General features: G+C 38.7%; 1 protein-coding gene across 2 annotated transcripts in view; it reads right to left on the bottom strand.

Moving 5' to 3' along the window:
- Positions 1-11,373: 11,373 nt before the first annotated feature.
- Tmx4 (thioredoxin related transmembrane protein 4) overlaps positions 11,374-22,347 on the bottom strand; it is a 46,868-nt gene continuing 35,894 nt past the window's right edge. For both annotated transcript variants that reach the window (XM_048455413.3, XM_048455414.3), the window contains exons 6-8: positions 19,777-19,878; positions 16,562-16,625; positions 11,374-15,524 (exon numbers count right to left, since the gene is read on the bottom strand). In XM_048455413.3, the coding sequence (XP_048311370.3) occupies positions 15,175-15,524; positions 16,562-16,625; positions 19,777-19,878 (516 nt within the window). In that variant the 3' untranslated portion in view covers positions 11,374-15,174. The remainder of the gene's footprint in view (positions 15,525-16,561; positions 16,626-19,776; positions 19,879-22,347) is intronic.

Raw genomic sequence — 22,347 nt, 5'->3', positions numbered from 1 at the left:
TATCCGAATTAGGCCCTTTTGGGGTCTACTTTTTTGTAAACCTATTTTATAGCTTAAATGATCAATAGAATCTCCTCTTGTTGGACCCTAGAGTCCAATCACTGAGGAGGAGGAGGAGTCGACCCCCAGAGACCGTCTCTCACTTCTACAGCTGATGTAAAAGCATGAGGATTTTATTAATTCTGTCATGACAAGGTCTTCCAGCATTCAGGAGGCTAGGAAAGACCCTGAATGGCTGGTACAGGCTATTTTTAAAGGGAAAAACCATAGAAGGAAGGGGTATCTGGGGGTTGTTAAAAACAAGTATTCTGATTGGCTTATTTAAAGGGGATATTATCAATAATAGGCTGAAAAGTGGTTGCCAGATCAGATGACATAAGGGAAAACATCTGAGGGTCACTTTGCCCCTTTCCCAGGACCTAAGTCAAAACATCAGTCACTGAGTCAACACCTAAGGGTTATCTTGTCCCTATTCAATAACTGAGTTCTATTTGGAGAACATTCACAAGAACTCAGAGAGATGATGGAAAGTTCCCAACATTTCAGTACGTGTGTGGGCAATTGTTAGATCCTTCGTTCTCAGAGGGAAGGGGGGAGCATTACTGCTGATACTGAGAGTTGTCAGAAATGGCTTCAGAGTTCCACACTCTTTGTATTTTTTTCAAGAACAATTTGTAATCCCCAACAAGGCAAAACTTTATTTACTTCTTTGAACATTCTTTTTAATGTATCTACATTTGAATCAGATAGCAAAATGTTGTCCATGTAATGGTAAACTATAGATTCAGGAAATTGCTTATGTATCATTTCCAATGACTGACTTAAAAAATATTGGCAAAGAATGAAGCTATTTAACACTCCATGTGGGAGAACCTTCCTTTGCTATCTTTTAGCAGAATTTCTATATGTAGGCACTGTGAAGGCAAATTTTTCTGTCCTTTTCTTGTAAAGAATTTTAAATCAAAGACTATAAGAGGCCATCCTTTAGATAATAAAGAAGGCAAATGATGTGGGATCTGTATACTATGAATACCATTGGTTATTAAGGGAGCTGCTTTGGGCCTATTGCAGCACAGAATAGGGCAAGGCGGGAATTCAAAGCAGATAGAGGACGAGAGAGTAGGCGGAGTCAAGGAGAAGCCATGTAGCTGCCAGAAGCCCAGAGCCTTGTTGGTAAACCACAAGCCTTGTGGGAAAATATAAAATAATAGAAATGGATTGATTTGAGGTGTAAGAGTGTAGAACTATGCTTAAGCTATTGGCCAAACAGTATTGCAAATAAAATAGTTTCTGTGTGATTATTTCAGGTCTGGGCAGCTGGGAATGAACAAGCAGCCTCCACCAACCAGGCAAAGGAATGCCAGACTGTAGAGAGCCAATTGACTGAATCACATTATTAACTCTTAGATCTGTTACCATTCTCCATTTTTCCAAATATCTTTTTTACAACAAATACAGGAAAATTCCAAGGGCTGGTTGATTCTTCAGTATGCTGAGCATCTATGGCTGCTGTCCCAGCTGTTCTAAAGCTGCAGATTCTCTATTGTTAAAGGCCATTGCTTACCCCATACAGGATTGTCTACCAACCATTTCCAAGTTGTTGTTGCCATTTCAAAGGGTTGTTGGTGCCTTTGAAATAGCAGCTGTTGTATCCTGCTCTTGTACAACCTGAATGGTCGGTGACTGTTCTTAAAAAAACCTAATATTTTTTCCAGAAACATATGTTAATTTGTGGTTTGATTGGGGAATGTTAATCTGAGTAATCCATTGCTATAACAAATTATGTCATTAAAGGTGTGAACTCCCTAGTACTGGGATTAAAGGTGTGAGCCACAACAACCTGGATCTGTTTCTGCACTGATCATGTGTATCCCATGGTAGTCTTGAATTCACAAAGATCCATCTACCTCTGTCTCCAAAATCCTGGGATTAAAGGTGTGTAACACTACCGCCTGATCTCTAATGGATTATTTATCTTCTGATCTTCAGGCAAGCTTTATTTATTAAAACATAAATAATATATCACTATAAACCCTATCTAGACTCTTAGATGGTAACAGGAAGTCTAACTAAGTCAAATCCCAAGAACTTCTTAAAATAGTGATTCATGTTTTATATTCTTTACAAGCTATATAGGGATGAGTAATGTTCATGTGTGTATATGTATGTGTACATGTGTTTGTATCCATATTTGGCATGCGTATGAAAGTTACGTGTGTTTATTCAGTGACTTGTCACTCAACAGTTAAAAAAAATTAAAAATTGAGGATTAACTGAAAGCTGTAGTATAAGTATCACTAAAGACAGATGAATGAGGACAGATAAGAACTTAACCAAAGTTAATAAAGTCATGGGAGAAGAATATCCAGTTCTTCTCAAATTATCTTGTAAATTTATGAATTACATTCCAAGAGCTATATGTGTCACTAGCTCATGCTTGAGGTCCTGTATTTAAAACTGTCTACCACGCACAAAAAACTAAAATTAAAAACAAATCAATTAAAAAAGGAAGACCTCATTCTACCTAGTTTCTATGATTGGGTATAAATAATACACATAGCTAACCATTAATCAAGGCCACTTGGCATTTTTGAATTCCTAATAGAAGAAAGTTTTTGCTTTATTCACATATCTGGATACAAGATAGACACTGTAACCCAGGCACCAGCTTTCCTGCCAGGCATTAACCTTCAAGATGAGACAGACTAATGTTAATGTGATTTTACCCAATAACTCAAGAAAGACTCAGTTTAGTCTGCTAATTAGATCATCACTATCAGCACTCTCTTCTGGGAAGCAGAAAAGCAACAGAAGCTTCCCAGGTTCTCGTGGTCATTCTGCAGGCATCTCATGGCAATAGCCTCACTGTACTCAGGAAAAGGCAGGCTTCATTTCCACAAGTGAAGTCTGTCCATCAGTACGGTGAGCTACAAAAGCAGAAATGTTCTCAGTTGTTTGTTGTGATTTTGTTTTTGTTTTTTTCTTCCTCTAAAACTTCAGAGATGGGCAAGCCTTTTCTGCGAAAGACAAACAACAGATTTTGTGGCTGTCTTTCCAGGTTTACACAAGACAATATTCCAATATAACTATGCTCTTTTCTAAGATGGACTTCCTCATCAAGGAATAACTCCTGAAATTAAGATCCATAGTGTCTCAAGAATACTGTTTTTCTTCTTGTCCAAATAAAAAAATCTCCTATTGGAAAACTGGGAGAAAAAATTATCATCAACTTCAAGAGGTTTTCAAGTCATTATGTACAGCAAGTGTTCTTTGCATCTTATGTCATTCTGTAAACAAAGTAAGAATGCATGGCCTCTTGTTCCTCCCAAGTGCTTGGCATGCCCACATCTACCGTTTGCTGCCCTCCTAAGCGCCACATTCATCTGCTCAGAGAGCAGGAGTTAGACATCATTGGGAAACTGGCCAGCTCCAAACTCTCAGCACTTTTATCTTAATAGGATTTTCCAGAAGTCATGTGGATAAGGATCAAACGAAGTAGCCTGCTCCTTTGGCTCTTAGAAACAGGAAAGTGTCTGTTAATGTGATTTCGGTATTGATAAATACCCACATTTTCCAGAAAGAAGATGGCATCATATTCCATAGGCAGGAAGCAATTTCTCAACGGAGAGACGTGCTCAAAAGCACAAGAAATGTAAAATGGTCGAGTTAAAAATCATAGTCCCGTGGGAAGTTATTTATTTTAACCAGTATTTACAAGCAGAAAGAAAATGTATTTTTTAATTCTTCCATTCAGAAGTGAGCATTCTGATGACAAAAATCCCAACATTTAATAATATTAAGTAATTCCTGTTGAAGAATCTGGTTTCTCTAAATGTTTGGGCACATAGAAGTAGAACAGCACCTGCAATGGGAGTTCTAATAACAAGATGCTTAATCTCTTTTGCTTTTTTCCATTTCCTTTCAGTAACACTCTTACGGGGTGGCAGCAAGTTCCAAAGAAATCTCCTACACTGATTGCATGGATTCCTAATGAATATTTCCCTCACTAAAGATACCTATATGTGTGATTAAACTGGTTTGCCATCAAGGCTGCTGAACTGAATTCAATCTCTGGAACCCACATGGCTGACACCTGCAAGTTGCCCCTTGGCCTCCACACATAAACCAGTTGGCATACCTATCCAAGAGCACATAAATAAAGAAGTATAAATAATTAAATAAAATTTTAAAAGAATCCAGCCAAGGAAATGGTTCTGTGAGTAAAGTCTTTGCCACATAAGCATGATGATCTGATGAGAAAAAGGCCAGGAGGTGGCAGGTGCCTGTAATCCCAGCAGTGGGGAGGTGAAGACAGAAAGATGCCAGAGACTCACTGGCCAGCTAGTATAGAGACACTGGTGAACTCCGAAGTTCAGTGAGACTGTCTCAAAAAATACAGTGGGGGGCAACAGAGAAAGATGCTGTACAGGGATGTACATCCATGCGCGCATGCACACACACACACACACACACACACACACACACAGAGAGAGAGAGAGAGAGAGAGAGAGAGAGAGAGAGAGAGAGAGAGAAATAGAATCAGGATTGAGAGATCTTCTTAGATTATTATTTCATAGTGATTGTTTGTGAATTGAAATATTTACCAGACTGGTCTATCTGCATTCTCATCTGCCAAATGATGCTCTTATGTATGCCTTAGACTTTTAAAAATAAGAAATCCACACATTACTGCTTTTTTCAGAGTTATCTCAAGAAGTCTTTGTTAGAGTTTAGATAAACTAGAAAAGTTGTACTTTTAAAAATCAGCCCATTTTTGCAAACTTCCACAGTGAGACTAACTTCTCTCCAAGACCTACTGGCTTAATGTATTCTTTCAACGGAAACCTAATTATCATTGTTTATTTCTTTCTTTTTTTTTTTGATAGAGTTGTTTTCCTTAGGTAGAGATTAGTATGATGCCAGAGGACAGCAGGCCTGGGGTAGGGGTTGCGCAGTAAATTTCACAGAAAGAGAAACCTCAAGAACAATTGCTCTTGGAGGAACTTGTGAAGGAGACTAAGAAGGAGGGAGGGAGGAAGAGAGTTCTTTCCCATGCTGGGCAAGTCCACATAAAATTTGCCTTGCCTGAATCTTTCAAATAAATCACCCTTGAGCAGAAATGATGAACCCTGGTGGAGTTAGGAATTCCACCTCTGATTTCCTTGGAACATATTTTACTCAAATGCAAACATTTCGGAACTAAAAAATATCTCAGTGAATGGAGTGATCCCCAGCGCCCACACAAAAGCCACTGTGGTGGTTTGAAAGAAAATGGTCCCCAAAGGGAATGGCACTGTTAGTAGGTATGGCTTTATTGGAAGAAGTATGTCACTGTAGGGGTGGGCCTTGAGGTCTCCTTTGCTCAAGCTATGCCCAGTGTGGGAGACAGTTCACTTCCTGTTGCCTGTGGATCAATAAATAGAACTCTCAGCTCTTTTTCCAGCACCACATCTACCTGCAGGCCACTATGTCCCTCAATGATGATAATGGACTAAATCTCTGAAACTATGAGCCACTCAATTAAATGCTTTATAAGAGTTTCCGTAGTCATGGTGTCTCTTCACAGCATAGAAATACAAGACAGCAGGCACGGTGAAGAGACACATCTGTAGTTCTAGTAGCAAGAAACAGAAATGAGAGATCCTGAAATGAGAGTATTTCCACTAAATACAGTGGAAAGCTGAGGAAGAAGCCCAGCATTCATCTGTGTTTTCCATTCTCTCTCTCTCTCTCTCTCTCTCTCTCTCTCTCTCTCTCTCTCTCTCTCTCACACACACACACACACACACACACACAGAGAGAGAGAGAGAGAGAGAGAGAGAGAGAGAGAGAGAGAGAGAGAGGAAAACTTTGTATATATAAATGTTATGGGAAAGAAAAATATGTGTTTTACTCCAGTTTAGATTTAAGACTTAAACCATCCAAATTAAAGAGAAACAAACAAACATGGAGAGTTTGGCAGTTTTAAGCCAAAACCCAGTGCACAACACAATGGCTTATTATTCCTTTTTTGCAAGGTGACAGGGATGATACATCACCAGACAGTTCTTCTCCCATTATGAAATGCTCATTGCCTTTTTCTTTTTTTCCCTTGTCTCCTCCAGACCCCACTATTCATCATTAGAGCAGTTGGGTCAGAAAAGAAAAAAACAGAACAAGAGAAATTGAAAGATGAAAAGACACATAGCAGAAAAGATGGAGATGTGTGGAGACAGACAAACTGACACAGGGAAGAGGAGGAAGAGGAAATAAAAGGATTCAGGAAAAGGTTAGAGAAGCAAATGAAAGATGAGAGAGGAGGTAGAAACCCAAGCGAGGCACTTTGTATCTAAGTAGAAAACAAATGCACGCAGACCTCAAGAAATGTTAATCTGGATAACAAATTAGACTCTGTTAGTATTTATTCCAGGGATAAAGTTAATTATATTTCTAGGGCTGGCTGGCTGAAAAGATTAGATCACATAGTAATTTGGATGCAGTTATAATCTAGTAATAAGCCTGTCTTTAGATTTATGTTGATACCCAATGTGCCTCACATTAACATTTCCCCTAAGTCAATAGTGCCTATTTGGTGTGAAAGTCAGACCTGTAGAACAATGAGGATGTCTCAAGTGCAATGGGTTCCAATTTCAAAAATCATAGTCTTAGAATATAATATGATTGCCTTTAAAAGAAAAATTTCCCCACAAAGCTACAAACTGAATATTAATTTTGAAATTTTGAGACACCTTCTGTATTAATTGATTTTTAAGAAAATATACTGTTCTCGTGTGTGTGTGAGAGAGACAGAAAGACAGAGACAAAGACAGAGACATTGAGACTGAGAACAGCCAGAGGACAACCCAGTATCCAACAGTTTTGGTTTTAGTCTCTCAGACCTAGAACTCAGCAGCGGTGAGTTCATATGGGAAACACCAGCTGACTGGCTAAACCCGGAAGGATGGAAGCACCTAGTGAGTAGTGCACTGCTTCTTCTGGGGAAGAGACTCTTGAAGCTGGAGGAGTGCGTATTGTGGGGAAGCAGAAACAGGCAGTAGAGCCTGGCCTTCTAGGAGCTTTTCCATTCTCTACTCCATTGTCTGTGAAGAGAATGATTCGTTTTGATGATGGTGGCTGAGTCCAGTACCTGGATTGAGAAGTTGGCAGGCAGAAAATGGAAAATGTAGCCATGCGCCTGCACAATTTCCATCCATGATGCTATGCACAGCCTCCCATCTACCTCCTCTCCTGATTAAGAACTCTGGTTGTGCTGGTGGCAATTTTCCACTTGCCTAAAGCTCCAAGGCTCAGTTGCACAGTGAAAACCCTAGAGGCAGGAATAAAGTCTTTCCAAAAGGAGTAAAAGTGAGTAGAAGTAAAAGAGATATGGGAAAAGGCACCTGAAGAGAGTTCCCAGGGACAGAATCAAGGATGAAGGAGGGCGCCCACTGCCTTTTGGAAGTGGTAGCTTTGTGAACTAAGAAAGAATGGAAGTAATGTAGAAATGAATGATTGCTAGACTCCAGTGCTTTGAAAGCAGCAATCCACTCAGTTAGGGGGATTATTACAGGGTCTTCAGTATTTAAATAAACCATGGCAGACTATTTCTCAACAGAATTTTAGAAAGAACTAACATTCCACCTAGGAGTCCAAGTGTGCCTTGTAAACTTCCTCCGCATTTATACCTGCTTCTAGAGTCATTTCAGATTTCAGAAGGTAGACAAAGGTTTAGTTCTATCTCTGTGTCATGTCTGCTAATGCTTATCCTCATGGCTAAAGTGAGGTGTTTCTGAAACAGGCTGGGATTTCACAAGCCCTTCCACCTTTAGCCAACCTGACTCCACAGAGGCAGCTCTAAAAAACATTGCTGTTTCTCAATATGCCCTGATCCATCCCCAGGATCACTCCCACATCTTGAAGTGATACCTTAGAAAACCTTGCCATAAAACATTAATTACATGCATGCTACATATAGAACAGCTCCTTGACTTGTCTTCACTGCTGAAAGTTCTCTCCTGTTATCCCCATAGTGAAGAGAGATCCATGGAATGTGGGTCACTTGCTGAAGGTTTGCATCTCTGGAATGGAGTGATACCAGGACCCAGCAGCAAGAGGCTGCTCAGTGGCTGTTGTGTAATAACGCTGCTTTCCACTGTTTCAAAATCAGCACTTAGAAAGTCCTAAGGGGTAGATTGCTAACATTCACTCACTACTAACATATGACTAAGTTACATAAACCCAAATGTTATTGCAAAATATTCTGGAGAATAAACGGTCAAAAAGGAGCATCTAAGTTGAAACCCTCTAAATTGCCCAAGTGCAGAATGTATTGTGTGTGATGCATTAGTATAATGAAATGGCATACTGAACCTCAATCTTTTTGACAGAGGTGAACCTTAAATATAGTATTATATTGTTTTATAACAATCCCTTTTGTTTTTAAACTTTTTAAAAATGTTTTAAGGATTTTATTATCTCAAGGATTGAGGTGATCTAAGCCTACTGTAGGGAACAGAAGGCAGTCTGGAGCAATCAGGATTTCGATAACACAGTGTTAATGTGGGTATCTGGTTTGAGTCAGTTAAAACATGGATGACCCCAGACATTCAGGGTACTATAAGCAAATGATAGTCGACATTGGGCATTCAACAACATGCAGCAAAGATGTAATGTTATATTCCTGGAAGAAGGCCACTTTGTATTTTGTAGAAATATGCCCTTGAGCAGGGTCAAGTGCCCTCACCACTTGCCTTTTCCTGCTAGTCTGTAGAGGCCTGTGAGACCACCCACAAACTATGTGCTGAACTATACATGTGCCCATGCCATGTGTGAGGTTCACGTGTACAAGTGTATGCCTGTCAAAACCTGCCTGACTAGCAATCTGTGTCCATAGTATATCTCCTCTGCCTGCATCTACCCCCTCCCATCTTCTTCAAACCCCACCCTCCAATGTCCCTCTTACTCTCCTGGCTTCAGATCCTGGACTTCACACCTGTTGTCTGTTGAATAGCTTCCTTATGTGACTGTAATTCAGACTGAGTTCAATGATTTTTTTAAGCCATGTTGAAGATATTTTCAAGAGCAATTTTCTTAAACTGTTTTTGCCAGTACACCCTCCTCCTTCTGCCCCATTAGCCTTCATGTTATTATTTATGAACAAAAGGGGTGATGACCCAAAGCCAAGGGGCGGTGGTCATACAAAAGGCAGTGGCAGGCCACCTGAGGCCTTGGTGGGAGACAGATACGCCATGCAGAGAGAGTTTGAGTATAGAGTTTATTTAGTGGGTTATGGATGGGAAAGGGGAGAGGGGGAAGAGAAGAAGGGCAGTGGGGGGATAGATGGGAGTGGGGGAGAGAGAGGCAGTAGTTACCTCTTCAGAAGAGGAACACAGAAAGAGCAGGTTGGAGAGGATGCTGGAGATCCAAGGATTCAAGGGGGAGAGGATGTTGGAGTGGGCAGGGCTTGTCTCTTAAAGGAACAAGGTACCCAGGTGACAGACCAGGCCAGCAGATTACAAAACTTCATATGAGAAATGTTCGGCTTCGTGTTTTGGTTTTTAAGTGTAAGAAGCTAGTGTGAATTCAAACACCAACTTATTTAAAGCCAGGTTCATGTCTATGATTTTAGGGGACTTTTTTGTCTGCACAGAGACCTGTCCAAGAGAGAAGCTTTCTTGGCTTTCATGTACTGATGAGTTTTATTTTGTCAAGGATGGAGATGAGAACTTCCAGTTACTTCAGTTCATTCCCACCTGTGACAGTCAAGAACCAAATCATGTAGTCAGTAGCTTCCAGAGGAAGTGGCCTCTTCACCACCACCACCAAGACAGACCTAAGAATTCCTTTACTTGTCTCATGTTTTAAGTTAATTAATCTTCTAAGCTCAACTCAGCCCTTAAAATTAGCAGTCATAGTAGTCATACTGTAGCCAGAAGTTGTAGTATTTGTAGTATCTTCCGATTTTCTGTTCTACCACACTGCTTACTACACATTACCTTAGAGACTCATATCTAAAAATTATTTCTATTAAACTACTCCCAAATTATTTGTATCAGAAACACTCTACTTTCTGATGGTAAAAGACTTTTCAATTCCCAGGATTAAGCAGAATACCACTTACTATACACATGAAATCTATAAATTACCAAGTATCAAAGTGTGGGAGCCCCAGAAGTGGGTCTGCTCCACCTTGACTGAAGGTCAGAGAGCTTAAGTCTACTCTTGCTCTTTCAAAGTTATTGACAATAAGTCTGAGTTAAAGAGAGGCTACAAACAAGATATCCTGACCTAGGATGTGGTTACTTGGTGTTTTGGATATTAAGATGGCCCGTAGAGGTAGATCCATTCCACCTTGAGCAAAGGCCAGAGAATTCAAGTCTAGTCCTGCTTCTTCATTTTCAAGACCAAAGGTTTGACCCAGGGAGTGGCTGCCTACAGGATTCTTGGTCTAAGATGTTGTCACTGAACGTCCTGCCTAAAATAGCAGAATGCTTAACTCAGGAAATAGCGGCTTGATGTCTCAAGTATTGAAGCAAGTAACTGCTCTGTTTCTCCTTTGTGTCACGTGAAAGCAGTCTTTTGCCTTCTTCCCTCCTTTTTGGATCAGGTTATATAAACATATGGAAAATAACGGCAAGGGTATTCAGCATTCAGGAGTCACTGAGTTGCCTTCCCAGTACTCTCTTATGTCTCTGTATCTCTTTTGTATCTCTGTCTCTTCTGCCTAACATCTCTAATCCACACACCCCTACCCTGGAATGGACAAACTCATTGAGGCTAGACACCGACATCAAAGTCACTGAATTGGGAGAAGATATTTTTGGAAAGATGAGCAAGAAACTGCTTGGCTATCACTTATTCATGACAAAAGAGAAGCAGGGCCAAATTCTACCTGAGGAGTAAATTAGTGAAGAACTTTCACTAAGGTTCATCCACACAGGGACAGATTTCTGAACTATACTTTGGTAGAGACTGAAAAAATATAAACTTAAGTAACCGCCCCACACACCCATCATCTGCAGGAACAGCTCACTGCTATCTTCCAAAAGGGACAAATCAAATCTCCATCAGTATGTGAGGACGTTCAAAGTAGCCACTCACCTTTACGCCTCTGTGCTTCTGATTGTTGCAGTGCTGGGAACAGGTAAGTTGAAAGAAGAGTCTTCTATAAATCCTAGGAGACCAGGAAGGCCAGCATCTTGGAGGAACAGCAGTCACTTAATAAATGCCAGCCCTGGCCATAGCAAGTACCCTGAGACTTTCCAGACAATATGAAGACTGTGATGTGTTGAGAAGCCCTCACATCTTTGGCATTAACCTTGAGCACATGGCAGAGATTTCACCAAGTTCAGGTAAAGGAGGTGGAAAATGAAGTCAAAGAATAAACACAGAAAATTATTTTTTTAACAAAGTAATATTTTCAACTGCCTCCACAAATACTTTTTGTGTGAAAATATTTATATGAAAAAGCAATACACCATTCTGTTTCATTGGTCATCACTACCATTAATTAAATTTTGACAAAAATGGAACTTGACAATAAAAAGGCAGTATGTAGGCTCAAGGTTATTTACAATCCCCTGATCAAAGGATTTGTAACACAGGCAATGCAGTACTTGAAACAATACACTGATTTCTTATTTCAGTTGCTACACATCTATTTGAGAGAGCACAGAATACATAAAGTAAAATAAATACAGTGGGATAAATAATCAAAATTAATACAAAGAATAAACACAGACATTTTATAATGTACAGACTTACAAATGAACAGTTTTAGTATAAAAACTGCATTTCTACAAAGCTGTCTAGAAACAAAATTCAACCACATTAGAAACAAGTCATAGTCACATGTAAACAGAATCACAGTCTACACAACTTTAGAGAATATGCCTGTGAGGTCCATGTGCTAGGCTGAAGCTGACCAAGGTTTTTCTCAGTTGAACCTCCTGCTTTGAGTAGCTGCTCAAAGAACTTATCCAGCAGGTTTCATCAGACTCAACCTTGGCTTCTATCAGACAAGCTACAATCTCAAGAGGATCATATCCCAGAATGAGGTAATGAGACACAATACTGCGAGAGTCTCTGTTGGCACAAATATTTACACAAATACTTTCCAAACAGTTGGCAGATCTGACAGCTAGTCAATTGCACAAATACAATACTGGCAGAAATAACAGCAGGACACTAAAAAGAAGAACACAGAAAACCTGCAAACACCAGCAAAAGTACCCATCTCCCCTTCTTTCTCTCACTTGAGGCTTAGGATTTTATGCTGAAATAACATTCACCCCTTTTAATCCTTTTAAATTTTCCTTTAGACTCTATTGTTTCTCATCTTGCAAAATGTCACACAGTAGATATGCCTTTAACTAGCATTTTAATTACCTACCCAAAAGATGTTACAAGATATACTTACTCAAGCTTATGCACACTCAAACTATGTGACAATGTCTTAATTATAAGTCACGGGTTTGCACCTAAAAAGTAAACGTGTGGCTTTCTCAAATGTCCAAGCTGATCTGTCTCAAGCTTCTTTCCCCTCTACTGCACTAGTTATTAGATAACTAGTACAGACCCTACTACAAGACGAGACTGTAGTGACTGCCGTGCAGTTCAATGGCTGGGAAGCAAATGAGCCACCCCTTATCTGCTCCATGATTATCCTTCAAAACAAAACAATAAAGACAACAAAAAAGTGAAATTTCCTGTGTACTGCCTCCATGAGATTCTAAGCAAGCTGGCATGGTTCAGCACAGAAAAAGAAATGAACAGTAACAGAAATTTTAAAAAAAAAAAGAGGTAAGTGGAGTTTTCAGACATTTCAATAAAGAACAACGCACCTTATCCTAACTATCTGTACATAAAGCACTGCACACCCTTACCCCACAGTTACTATCTCATTTAACCAACTTTAACATAAACTAGTATTCTACAATTAAATAGCAGATATGGCAGTGGAGGAGAAGCATAGTTAGTTTTATATATATATATATATATATATATATATATATATATATATATATATATAAAATCATTTTTCCATGCACTTATCTTCTGGATTAAATTATTATGTAGACAAAAATAAAGCATATTAAACATTGATCTAATTTTAAGTTGAATTTTCTCCTTTAATTTTATATCAAATAAGTATTGAAAATAAACCTAAAGGCTTCAAATGGAAAGAAATTAAATTAGTAAGTACTTTCTAGACTATTTATTAGAAACCCAATTTTTTGCCAGGATGTTAAAAAAGGAAAGGCTAGGGAAAATAATTCCTACAGATAAATATAATTTTACTGGACTGGACCTTCTTCATGACTTTTTTCTCCTACCTTCCTACTTATCTTAAGTATTTTTAAGAAAGGAAATGTATAATCTCATTGTACAATTAAGTACTCTTTGATCTAATTGGAAACTGGCTTTGAAAAATTTCTAAAAGCCAAGGCAGACTAATTCTCAAGCCTTCCCTCTAGTTAAACATCCCATTAAAAGCCAGAACGTCAGTTTGCAGGAAGGGTATTACTCAGAACAGAGACACAGAGTCTTCCCTTTCCCACCACTCTGATCTCGGTTTACTATAACAAGAGAAGAAATCCACTGGCAGGAGAGAAGAAACATCTTAGCTCTAGCAGGAAGATAAAGGCCACCACAGAACCATGGGTCTTTTGAGTAAAGACGTGTCAGAGGACAGGAACATGGAAGGGCAGGAAGGTGACCTTTTCCTTTGTTCTATGATGGCCTCAGCCTTGAGTGAACAATTAACTACGTTACAAAGATGAAATAAAAACATTTATAAAGAATGGATTGTCACAAGAAAATCTTCCTTTGTGCAAGGTTTGTAGCAGCCTCATATAGTACAGGAAGGCAGATTCTGAACCCCATCACCTGTGAACCTCCTGTTGGCAGCTAATACAGAGAAAACTACATAACGTTTTTTAAACATGACAGACTCAATCCAAGGGTTACATAGAAGATTGACTTTAGGCATATTTCATAGATCTAGAATTTGACTTTATGAATTTATTCTAAGACCTGAAAGGGTAAGAGAGGAGTTGGAAAGATTTTTTTTTAAGATGCTTGATACTGATACCAGATTGAGTAAGGAGAGATAATGATACAATTCTCTAGAGGATTAAGTAAGACAGAAACAAAATCAAATCTTTCATCTCCTGAAATTGACTTTCATAAATTTTTTTCACCAAAAGCACATCACTGAAAGAAAAGTAGACATGTTTGTCAGTTATTATTAAAGTGGTTCTTGAGGCAGGAACCCCTTGAGATGGAAACTAAACCTGAAGTCGGCACACTTTGGGGTTCAGAAAAACAAAGAATGTGGCTAAAGGAACTCTTGAAGAAGTTATCCTGTAAGTATTACAGGCTGGCCAAAACCAGTTGTTTGTCCGTACCGGCCCTATGAAACCCCTACTACCTTTTGAATTTCCAAAGATTACATGTCTTTGAGATACTTGGCAGTCCAAGCGTCATCAGCAGTGATTACTGATTACCTACAGCTTTAAGTCAAATGAGAGTAATGGATCCAGACTCCTGTTATCTGCTCTCACTACAGAGCAGTTATGAAACATGTGGTAATCTTCAGTCCCATAGTGGAGAAGTCACAGGAATTAAACATAGGAAAGAAAAGACAACAGAAACCAAGGGAGCTCAGATGACTCCCCAGCATCTTTCTGAAGTTGTATCTATACCCAGGTCTTTAGAATTTCTGGCCCTAGAAAGTGTTTGGGGGACCGTGGTACCCAATGTTTCTTACATGACAAAAGCAATGCTTAACAATGAAGATTCTTCCTGTACTTCCAGGGTGTTCAGGACCAATATGATTTTGCTCTCATTTTATTTAGGTCATCAGCCTCATTTCTAAAGGTGCTATGAAGGACTGGAGAAAAGTTCTCTGGTTGATTCTTTGGCCCCAAGTATATCAACTTGTTCTCCACCTAAATCCCTGCAAAGATCCTTACACCATGGTGGCTGAGTGCTGTTCCTGACTCTCTTTAGGACACAGAGGCTTACTACCATGTGACCACAGGACCAGAGATCATCTTTTAAGAGTAAACACTGTTCATTCAGGAAAAAAAATTTAAAAACTAAATACAAACTAAGGATTTAGCTTAAACTGCAGACCAGAGGGAAGTAGACTTATTTTTCTTGCCTATATTTTTAGAAATAGCAACATGAAATCTATGGTCCCTTGTTTGCATGCTGACTCTTGCGCTGCCTCAATGAGTCTTCCACCACCTCCTGCGTGTCCACTGAATGAGCTTCATCAGGTTCACGTTCCTTCTGGGACACACTGCCTTCCTGCAGTACTTCTTGGTCATTGGCATCACTTCTTTCCTCATCCTTGATGCCTGACTGGTTGTCCTCTTCCTCATATTCCTCTACTTCATCCTCATCTCCAAGGTCCTCTTTCTCTTCCTCATCATCCACAAGACTGTCTTTGTTTTCTTCTTCATTTGAGTCATCCTTTTCTTCTTCTGCATCCTGTAGCTGTTCAGCTCCATGAACATCCTCCGGCCTCTGATCCTGCTCTATGGACAGAAGAGAAACAGAGGGCGAAAAATTCACTCTGGATAAACCATGGCAATTTAGTAACTAACTCACAATTTAACCATGAGGTGGATAAACTGAGGAGGTTTCTCCTTCGATGTGTTGGCATCATGTGATCAGGTTTTCTGGTTGCAGCTTAGCCCCATTAGAGATTTACTATCTCCCTACAGGAGCATCACTGACTTGATGGCAGAGCAGACAGGAATAGAGTGCAAAATTTTGTTTGTGCTATGTATTACATTCAGTGTAAAAATCTCAGCAACTCACTGGTCACAGCAACTATTTCAGACAAGCTGAACCAAGCAGAGTCCTGCTGCCCAAGAGTTTGAGGCCAAAGTCAGGAAGAAAAGGCCTCCTCTTACCACAAAGTTAAAGCGATAAAATAGGAGTTAGGAATAGTGATAGCTATTGAATGAACTTCAGCACTGTAACATCACTTGGGCTGGGCTTGCACCCAGAGAAACCTGCAGCAGTTTATACACTGGCTCCCTTTCACACTCCACAATGTTGAAGGTCCGACATGTTACTTAGCTATCTACGAAATCTTAAAATTTTTAAGAACTAAAGACATTGTCTTATTTAAGCTCTTGAGAAAATGCAACACTACAAATAGAGGCCATCAACTTCAGAGCCAATTAGGCCCAGAAGTAAAGTGAATACATGCAGATTTGAGCAAAATGCTCTTAACGAACTTGAGACAGTGACAAGCTACCTTACAGACTCAATAAATATGAGTTCCTCGTAGAAACCTTCACTCCAACTCAAGAATAAAAGTTGTCCACTGAAAAATGAGGGGAGTAAGCCCAAGAGGAAAATGCAATCTTCAATAGGAAGTATTTTTTAATTTTTAAAAAAGGAAAGTAAATTTTATTCAAATTTATATGGAGAAGACATCTTTAAGGAACTCAATAGAGGTAATTGAATGCTCAGTGATTAGATGTTAGAACCAAATGTAGAGTCACAGACAGAATACCACAAAACTCTAAAAACTTCACCCATGTGAACTACTCCGACTTACCAGAGCGTTCAGATGAAACTCTTGGAAGTGGCACATAGAAGCATTCTGAGATCACCACCAGGACCTGGAGGGAACAAAATGACTCCTCACTGAGTAAAGAAGACAAACTGCCATCCAGACTCAACATCAGATTTGTGTCCCATACCCAGACATCCTTAGACAGACACTTAGCAGCTAGTCACAGTCTTCAGAAAGATACAGATGAGCTGAAGGGTACTCCAGGGATATGGAACAGTCTTGAATTTTTTTTTAAAAAAACTGCCCATATAAAAGAAAATTCTGCAATTGAGAATTAAATTCTATTTTAAGCAGAGACTGGTTGGCTTCACCTCTTACCTTGACTTTATGAGTGATTTTATACTATATTAAGCAAGTCTTTTTTTCCTTGAAAAACTACAAATTTCTTAAGGGAACGATCACCTTTGTCCTTGTTCCATACCCAGAGACAAGCATGGGTCATATTAATGAAACTGCTGGCTTGTGCCCAGAAGTATAGAGTTACATGGAACCAGACTCTCCAACTACAACATTTCACTGCTCTGTGTTACCAAACAGAAGAAAGATGCACCTGGAAAAAGTCACCCATGTACCAGGTTATACCACCCAACTCTCATTCTTCTTGTAGATGTCCGTCAGGCATTCTACCTGACTGGCCTTGGACTTTGCAATTCTCTCCCAGCCTCCTGGCTACAGGAATACAGGTACTGCTATTAGTGGCATGGCACACATGCATAGTTTGCTTGCATATTTCCTCTTTTTGTTAGTTAACCTACATAGGAAGCCTTCTTTTTGAATAAGCGACCAGATTTCAAACACAGAAATAGCACTTTATTATACTAGTATTTTACAGGGGCTTTGAAATTTTTATTGTTGAAGCCATACCCCTTTGGATTGCATTAAAAATCAAATGCATCTTAGTGTATATTCAAGACTATAACTATGCATATATTCATTTGTTTAACTTAGGTTCAAGATCCATGTTAACAGCTAAGGTAGAAATGTTGAAGAGGGCAGCAGTTCAACTATAAAGAAATACGGATGAAGTGTTTCATATGAACCATAACTAAGCACTCTGATACTTTAGAGATAAAGAGATTACATTCAATGTAGGGTTCAGACTTCCATTTGACAGAGGAAGATCTAAGGTCCTAGGCACAGCAGATGATGGGAAATGGCTGCCTGGCTTATCTAGTTTCTCTGAGTGGGGTTACTAATATCTATGGATATATAGAGGACCAGGAATTGCAGGCAATGGCATCCATAAGAGGGTGAAGGAAAGACTTATGGGTTGAGAAATAAGTCTCAAGCTGTTTAAATGGTTTAGACAGCAAAGATGAAAACATTTCCATCTGAAAGATCAAGTTTGAAAATTAAATTTTTAAAGTGAATGTCATGTGTTTACTACCTTTTGTGACTTTATTTTTATTTAATTTCACGAGGTAGAACATTTTAATAATCCAATGTTCCTGGCATTTCCAACAACTTCCAGAGAGAGCAAGTGACATGTACAACAGTATTGGGCTCTATGGAAAGGTTAACTGGGTACCACAGCCTAGAAGAGACTCACAGTTCAGTCTTGCCTTTTTCTAGCATTGGCTATGTGGCCTTGGACAGGTCACTTAACTACTTTCCCACGCCATCACCCATGAAATTGTTTATGTGCTAGTCCATCATCAAGGTCTGTTTATGTTGTACACAAATCCATTATGTCTTCTTCCACAGAAACTAGGAGGAAAGCCTATTCCTTTCATTAAGATACTCTCAGTTCAAGACTGCTTTCCGTTTCAAGGGCCATTGTCAGTTTCTAAGCCACTACAAGCGTCTCATAACCCTCCTAAGTATTATTTCAATCTAACTCTCCAAACAAACTCTATGCACAAGCATGAAATTGTAAACCTCAGCTGAGGAGTTTCCACTGGTTTTGCCATGCCCATCTACACTGCCAATGTCCCCACCTTCGATTCACCTAGGATCTTTCTCATACTGTTTCCCCTGAAAGAGCCCATACTCATGTAGTTTCCAAACACTTTGATTAAAAAAGAAAAATGAAAAAGAAAAGAAAGAAAAAATAGTACTAAAGAAAAGGCAGGGGATGCACAGAACTAACATTCTATTTCTGTAGAGTCATATTCCGTTAAACCAGGACAAATTGGCCATGTTAGTTAGGAATAGTATTAATAAAACAAAACATAGATGGGGCCTAAATAATGATTCATATAGGTAGCCATGTTCCAACCCACTTCTCAAGTTAACATCAGAAGTCAAACTCAAAAATGAGCTCCAGTGTGGCTAAAGAACAACCATGAAAGAGGTCAAGCCTCTTCAGTTTTCTAGAGTTACTGTCTTGCACCAAGTTGTGACTTAACTATGAGATCAATCACCAGCCATTTTAGATTTTTTAAGACCTTCCTAGAAAGCCAAATTTCATTAGAAAATGTAACTACACTTATCAAAACTCTACACTTTTATCTAGATGTTTCACAATTAGAAACTACATAATCAATAACCAACAAAACTTTTCAAAAGGTGTATTATCTTAATTAAAGTTTAATATGCAATCAACATGTTCGTGAACATTTAAAATATTTACAAGAAAAAATCACAAAGCATTAATGGCAACTTCTGGATTTAAGTAAGTCAATGTATTTTTGCAACTTTCACTAATACCTAAAGAGAAGATATATGGATACAAACTTTCATGCCCAAAGAGGACATAATGATTTACTTTGAATTTTTTTCTTATTTATATTATCTAACAAAAAAACAACCCCAGGGAACAAGAGGTTATAGAATCTGGTCAGGATTAGATATTCAACTGAAGGATAAAAACAAGAAAAATTATCTTTTATTTAACTCATTAGGTCCATTGTTTGTCTTGACCACAATACTCAAAGCAAGGATCTTTGTGTGAAATCACAGCAAGTTTCGCTGTCTTGAATGGAAAATGACTGCCCATTTAAGTATGGCATTTAGTTTTCATTGATCACTGTGCATATTCTCAGCAGCATTAATCTTCAGAATATTTTAGAGAAAAGACCAGAGGATAATAATGCATTTCCCACTATTACACACATTACCATTGCAACCACTAAGCAAATTCACTGCTTAAATGACACAAAATGATTATTTATGTGCTTTTCATTTCATGGTCACCTTTTAATTTATATGATATCCTTTGTTTAAATGAAAAGAAAAAAAGACTGGCATTATCTTACCAGACCCATGAACAGGCCAAACACCAAAGTAGCAATGACGAAAAAGACGTAAGAACACCATGCAGGAATTCCAAGAGTCACTGTGAAATAGTTGTGAAGGTGCTGTAATCAAAATGGAAACGAAGCGCTTACTTGCAGTGCAGGATTTTCTAGCTGTAACTCCACTCTACAAAATATCTCTCCACATATATACCCAAAGTTTATATTTAATAATTACTAATGTGGAAGTCAATGTTTATAGCATTACAAATAGAGTAATTATCAAAATCATATTCAGTAAGAATTATTCTTTAGAGCTCAAGATCTTGATAGAGGTCTGATCAAATTGCCTTGTCAATTCTTTCTCCCATTATTGAAGGTTTTCTAATTATCTTTGCCAAATCATTATCTGTCCCTCCATATTGAATCCCAACATGATTTATTAAAATACGAAACCCTTAGGCCATTATCACTTTTATATAAATCAAAGTTATGCCTTAGAGTATGAACTATTTAAAATGTCTCCATACTTACTTTTCCTAATGTTAAACAATATGTGAATTACAGATATGAACCATTCATTTCAAATTAAAGCCTATTTAGAGGCAGACTTGCTGGGTCCATACTTCTTCATAAGTCATATTGTTTTAGACTACAAACTACAGTCCAATCAATTACTAGGCACAAGATTAAAAGGCTACAAGTTATACATTAGAGCCCACAGAAACAATTACTGAATGATCTTCCCAAAGTGCGCGCTCTCTCTCTCTCTCTTTCTCTCTCTTTCTCTTTCTCTCTCACACACAACATATACACAATGAGTTCAAGTTTCTACTTTAATTTCATATTTTTAAAAATCTAAGTTATTCCTATTAGATTTTTAGTTTATGCTAAAAAATTAAATATGACATGACATGTTCTGAATGAGAAACATGTAAACAAACAAAAAATTGTTACTGACCAGAACAATCCAACAATTCAAAGCCTCACCACTTAGGCTCCATCTCTCGCTGATATAGCCTAGCAGCAAAATCCACATTGTACTGGTTTTATGGGCATGCATATCAAAAGCATAAAAAGACCACAAAAACTCAGAAAGCTGCTGAGGCCAAATAGTACGATCTCTCTGCAAAGGAAGCCCTAACAGGCTATTATGCAAAGCCAAGAAGGTAAAATTTAAGTGGCAAGAGAGATCCTGGATTGCTGACGATGTAAGAAATATGGGGCTTTAGTTAAGGAAACTGTGGGCATCTAGTGACCAACCCAAGAGAGAGACTATGTGAGCTCCGAGTTCACAGTATTGGAGCCCAGATAATGTCAGCACAAGTTCCAGATGCAGGAACTAGAGTTGCAAGGTGTGTTGGTTGTTCTGCTGAATTTGTCTCACTTCAATCAAACTTTTCCTTGCTATGCCACTATTTTACCACTTAGGGAATGTCTTGCCATATGCTAAAAATGTTCTTTTACTTTACAGCTCATGGTGAAGAGGTTGCCCTGAGTCTTAGAAGAGACTACATAATTCTGAACATCATTGAACTATAACTATGAGGACTTTTAAAGTAGGGGTTGTATGCTTCTTGCCATATGGGCGCCAGAGGCAGAGTATTATGGCTTGGATAAGAAATGTCCCCCACAGGCACATGCATGAATGCTTGGTACACACTTGACTGCACTGTTTTTAGTGGCTGTAAAACTTCAAGGGAAGAGGCACGGTTGGTGAAAGTAGGTCACAAAAGGGTGGGTTTAAAAGTTTGAGCCTGACTTCAGTTCTGACACTCCCTCCTCTAATATTTTTAATAATTCTTTGCAAATTTCATACAATATATTTTGAGCATATTCAACATCTCTCCCACAAATCCTTTTAGCGCTACCCTCATCTATCCACCTACCCAACCTGATTTCTTTTACCAATTTTTCTTTTAAAAACAAAAGATAAAATTTGTTGCCCAAATAATTTTGGGTTTGGTACTTGCCTTAATATGTAGCCCCTCACCCTGTATGCAGGGATTTTGTCTGGCTGAAGCTTGCCCAAGTACTATGCATGTAGTCAGAGGACTGTCTGTTCATATGTGTAATTTCCTTAATATGTCTGGAAAACATTGTTTTCTTATAGTCATACATCACTGTTACCTCTCCAATCTTTTGGGCCCCTCATCCTCAATGATCCCTGAGAGGGGTATGTTAGAAATGTCCCATTTAGGGCTGAGTACTCTGTAACGTTCTATTCTCTGCACATTGACTGTCAGTTGTAAGTCTTTGTATTAACTGCCATCCACTGCAAGGAGCTTATCTCCTAAGTGCTGAGAGATGTACTAATATTGGGTATAGCAATAAATCATTAGGAGTCATTTTAATACTATGTCCATTTAGCAGAACAAAAACAATAAGTTTTCTCTTAGGGCCAATGACTGGCCTATCCACAGGTTCCTGGCCCTAATAACACTTCTAAGTATGGGGTCCATCTCAAGCAGCAAGCCTTAAATCAAATCAGTAAGTGATTGGTTACTCTCTTAACACTGGTGGCACTACTCCACCAGAGGATATATATTACCAGGACAGTCACTATTGTAGCTCACAAAGTATACAGCTGGG

Source organism: Myodes glareolus, chromosome 10 (assembly GCF_982192425.1).
Source record: "Myodes glareolus chromosome 10, mMyoGla1.1, whole genome shotgun sequence".
In the NCBI taxonomy this organism is placed as follows: domain Eukaryota; kingdom Metazoa; phylum Chordata; class Mammalia; order Rodentia; family Cricetidae; genus Myodes; species Myodes glareolus.
This window is presented reverse-complemented; position numbering and strand designations above follow the sequence as displayed.